The 4,657-nt window shown below is 53.4% G+C and overlaps 1 protein-coding gene across 1 annotated transcript; it reads right to left on the bottom strand.

The window, feature by feature from the left end:
* Positions 1-463: 463 nt before the first annotated feature.
* On the bottom strand, positions 464-800 carry ETH_00022095 (uncharacterized protein; the record flags this gene model as incomplete). The annotated part of the gene is made up of 2 exons (XM_013380747.1): positions 464-532; positions 717-800. The coding sequence occupies 2 exons, from the start codon at positions 798-800 to the stop codon at positions 464-466; spliced, it is 153 nt and encodes a 50-aa protein (XP_013236201.1).
* Positions 801-4,657: the final 3,857 nt, after the last annotated feature.

Raw genomic sequence — 4,657 nt, forward strand, 5'->3', positions numbered from 1 at the left:
CTGCTGCTGCTGCTGCTGCTGCTGCGGCTGCGGCAGCTGCTGCTGCCCAGCAGCTGCGCTGCTGCTGCGGAGCCTTTCTCCCCAAGGCCCCGTCCGCTGCAGCGCACGCTGCTGCTGTTGCTGCTGCTGCTGCTGTCGCTGCAGCTGCCGCCGTGGGTGCTGGAGCAGCAGCTGTGCGTGCTGCTGCTGCTGCAGCAGCAGCACCCGGAAGCCGAGAGACACACTGGGGAACCTGCTGCTGCTGCTGCTGCTGCTGCTGCTCGCCGCCTCCCTTCCCCGTTCTCCAGTCCCAGCTGTCTGTACAGCCCGTAGGTCATCCATGCCCGGTTTTCAGAGCTGAACAAAAAAAAAGGGTTTAGGGTTTAGGGTTTGGGACTTCTGCTAGCCCCCTGTCGAGGGTTTGAGGGCGGGGACTGCACAGCTCAAAAACCACAGCTGGGGTTTAGGGTTTAGGGTTTAGGGTTTACCGCAGCAGTTCCTTGGCGTTTCGCACAGCTTGCCAGTCGCTCTGCGCCGGCAGCTGCATGGCGAGCTGCAGCAAATAAATAAATAAATAAATAATTTAACTAATTAAATTATTTATTTATTTATTCATTTATCCTTAAAAGCAGGAAAAACGCGGGCTGGAGCTTTCTGGCAGTCCCGCGGGCTCCCAGCTGCGGCCAACCTAAACCCTAAACCCTAAACCCTAAACCCTAAACCCTAGGGGGTCTTACCTTGGTGAACAAGCCTCCGCCTCGAATGCTGAAGGAGAGAGGGAGCCACGAGGGCGCCCTGCGGGCGTCAGCCACATCCGCCATTTTAGGGTTTAGGGTTTAGCGTTTAGGTGGGGGCAACGAAGAGCAGCAAGTTGCCTCACAAGCCATGAGCAAGGGTTTAGGCTTTAGGGTTTAGGGTTTACGGCAGCTGACTGTTCACAGCCGATGCCGCCAACGGGAAGGCATCACCGCGTGTGCCCAGCTTGCTGCTGCTGCTGCTGCTGCTGCTGGTTCCTTCTTGTTGTTGCAGCAGCAGCAAAAGGAACCCGCAGCTAACTGCAGCAGCCTGAGGGGAGATTACGCGGCACCAGCAGCAGCAGCAGCTTCAGCAGCAGCGGCTGCTGCAGGCGTGCTCGCGGCGGGCGCACGCTAATTTAGGGTTTAGCGTTTAGGGTTTAGGACCTGAAGGAGCTTTGACAAACTGACTAAGAGTAAATAAACAAATCAAGAGACGAAAGAAGTGCTGCTTCCAGCTGCAGGTCTGTGGCTGCTGCAGTAACGGGGGAAGCAATGCTGCTGCTGCTGCTGCAGCAAACCGAATTTGGCGAACGCCACTTGATTAAGGATTTATTATTTGATATAAATAATCCAAACAAAGACAAAAAAGCTGCAAGAAGGACCCGAAGTGGAGCAGCAGCTGCTGCTGTGGCCCCTCAGCGGTGCTGCGCAGCCGAGCGTGCCGCCTGCTGCGCAGCTGTGTGCGGCTCTTTTTTTAAGTTAAATTTAATTTTAATTTATCTTAATGATTTAATTTAATTCGAGAAGGTGCAGTGCGTTCGGGAAGCTGTAGATACACCCGAAAACCCGCGCCCGAGCTCCACAGACACACGCCGCCTCGCGCTGCAGCGAGCCCCAGCAGTAGCAAGGGCTCTTCCGGCTTATTTTTGCTTCTTCTTTGCATTTAAACATTTAAATTGATTTATTATTTCTTTTTAAGTCCATTTTGAAAGACTTGAGTCCAACAAACGCCGCAAAAGGAGCCCGCGGGGCGTCCGTCCAGCCCCCCTGCTAGCTGCGCGCCCAGGTGTACGTACACTCGACGGGCAAGGCTGCCAACAGCAGCAGCAGCAGCTAGCCAACGCAGCAGCAGCAAGCTGCTGCTGCAGGCGCAGCTGCACAGCCCCCGAAGCACGCCGTGCCGCTGCCTCGCAGGGGGGAGCAGCAGCAGCTGCTGCTGCTGCTGCTGCGAACAGCTGCAGCAGGCTGCAGCAGCTACCTGCAGCTAGACACGGCTAGCTGCAGCTAGCTGCAGCCTGCTGCAGCCCCCCGCAGCTAGCCACAGCTAGCTGCTGCGAGGCGGGCCGAAGAGAGGCAGCCAAGCCCCAAATAGAATAATTAAAAATCCGAATTTTAGTCTTTTGACTAATTCAAAATGCAACAAATTGATTTTCAATTATAAAGAATTAATTATAATTGGCAAGTGGACATTTATTTGTTTAACTTGAAATGAAAAGAACATACATGGAAAGAAGCGCTCTGCTGCAGCATCAAATACTGCAGCAGCAGCAGCAAATAGAGAGCTGGAAAAGACAAAAAGACTTTTAAAAAAGACTTGAAATGACCCAAAGAATCAATTATGTTTTTATTTTCATTTTATTTTATTTTATTTTTATTTGAACTTTTGAAACTTTCCGGTGTCTGCACAGCTCCAGAGTGCGCGCAGGTGTCGAGACACCGCAATCAGTGAGTGGCGAAAGACATCAAAATGCAAATTGAAAAAAAGAAATAAAAAGAAATAAAATAAATAAATAAATAAATAAATGAACAGATAATTTATAACAAAGAATTATATATTATTCATCTTCTGCAATTTATGCACCAGCCAAAACACGTCCCAAAGAATACACTTTGAAGCAATCCATTTATTTATTTGCTTATTTTATTTTATCAATTAATTAATTAATTAATTTATCCATTTGTCTCATAAAAGTGTCTATTCGCCTCACTGCAGCAGAGACGGCCTTTTGTGAGATCTCATAAAACTCCGAGGCTTTCATTTGCAAATTAATTTAAATATTATTTTAATTTAATTTAGTTATTATTTTTGCATCTGCAAATAAAGCAACCATTTCATTTTACTTGCAAATCTGCTGCTGAAGCCCGTATACTGCAGGCTAGAAGCAGCAGCAGCACTAGCAGCAACCGCTGCTGCTGCTGCTGTTGCAGTGTATGTACAGCCCATTTGGCTGGGTTTTGGGTGTCAAAGTCTATTACTCTAAAGACTTCTTGGGCGCAGCAAGCTGCTGCAGCAGCAGATGAAGCAATTAGGACCAGCAAAATGAGTTTTGCGAGGGCTTCGCACCCTTAAACCCTAAACCCTAAACCCCAGGCGCGCGTGGGGGTTTAGGCTCTTCCCCTCTGCAGAGCGCAGTGTCGCCCGGCGAGGATATACAAGTACGGTCTGCTGCTGCTGCTGCTGCTGCAGACCGTACTGCTGCAGCAGCACCGCCGTACCGCTGCAGGAGCAGAAAAGCCGCGTTGCTGCTGTGGCAGCAGCAGAAAAGCCGTGTTGCTGCTGTGGCAGCAGCGCGAGCGCCGTTCAGCAGCAGCAACGGCAAAGAGCCGAGCCTTACTGCTACAGCGGCAGCAGCAGCAGCAGCAAGGCGTGTTGCTGCTGCTGCACAGCGCCGCCAGCAGTTGCGTCACTAGCAGGCCTGAGTCGGTTCAGCTGCTGCTGCTGCTCGGCGGGAAGAAGAGACCTTGTTGCAGTCCTCGTGCTGCAGCTGTCGCCGCAGCTCCGCCGCTGCTTGCTGCTGCTGCTTGCTGCTGCTGCTGGTGCTGCTGCTGCTTCGATGGGAAGCTGCGTGTGCAGGCCTGCAGCAGCCCCCGTAAGATGAGACGTATGGGCGCCGCGTGAGGCGGCGCGGCGAGGAAGGCGAGGGGGAGTGCAGCAGGAAGCGTCAAGAGCGAAGTTCCGGAGTTCAGGTTTTTGGTTTCAAATCGAAAGGAAAGGAAAAGAAAAGAGTCGAGAGGGCAAATAAAGACAAAACAAGTTTTACAGAAATGGATGAGGCCCCCGGCGCCGGTCTTCCTTTGCGCTCCCGAGCTGCGCGTACACCTGAGCGCTGCCTGCCTGGCCGCCCCCATTCAAGTTCGTTCGCCGAGTGGGACTTTTGTGAATAAATTTGGAGTTTAAAGGTTTTCTGCGTTGTTGAAAAGCATTAAAAGGCGTTTAATCTCCCGATGGCGGCCTGAGCTCGCCGTTTCCCGGCAGCCGGCGGCCTGAGCGTGGGCGTTCAGGTTTCTGGAATGCGTCGGGAAACTGGCGCGTTCTTGACTACAAATAGGGGAATTGAAAGTCTTTCGAGTCCGAAATGCCGAAATTCCCCGAGATCGCGAAGAGTGGCACTTAATTCCAGCTGCTTCCTGCTCTCTCTGCACGGTCCCGCCGGCGCTCGCTGCTGCTGCTGCGGCGGTGCCGCCCGCAGCCGCAGCCGCTCTCAGCAGCGCCTCGGCCCGCGCTGCACGGCTTTCCCGTGCAGATTCACCCCCCGCCCACACCACTCACTACCACCAGCAGCAGCTGCTGCTGCAGCAGCTGCAGGAGCTGCAGCAGCAGCAGCAGGAGCTTGGCTGCGAGCTGCGCCGTCTGCGGGCGGGACCGCCGGTCCGGGGTGCGTCCGTCCACCACCCCGCGGCGCGTGTGTCCCCGCCAGAGGTTTGGAGTTCCATTTATTCAATTAATTTGAATTAAAGTTTGTGGAAATCGACTTGCAGACCGGCTCTCTCTCTGCAGCACATGTACCTCCTTTCCGGGCGCCGCGTCCGCTGCTGCCAGCAGCAGCAGCATTGGCAGCAGCAGCATTAGCATTAGCAGCAGCAGCAGTTTGGCTGCAGGACATCCGGGGGTGCACCGCATAAAAGCTCCCCCCGCAGTCGCGCTGCCGCTGCCGCTGCCG

The sequence above is a fragment of the Eimeria tenella genome, genomic scaffold, assembly GCF_000499545.2.
Source record: "Eimeria tenella Houghton genomic scaffold, Eth_scaff857, whole genome shotgun sequence".
In the NCBI taxonomy this organism is placed as follows: Eukaryota; Apicomplexa; class Conoidasida; order Eucoccidiorida; family Eimeriidae; genus Eimeria; species Eimeria tenella.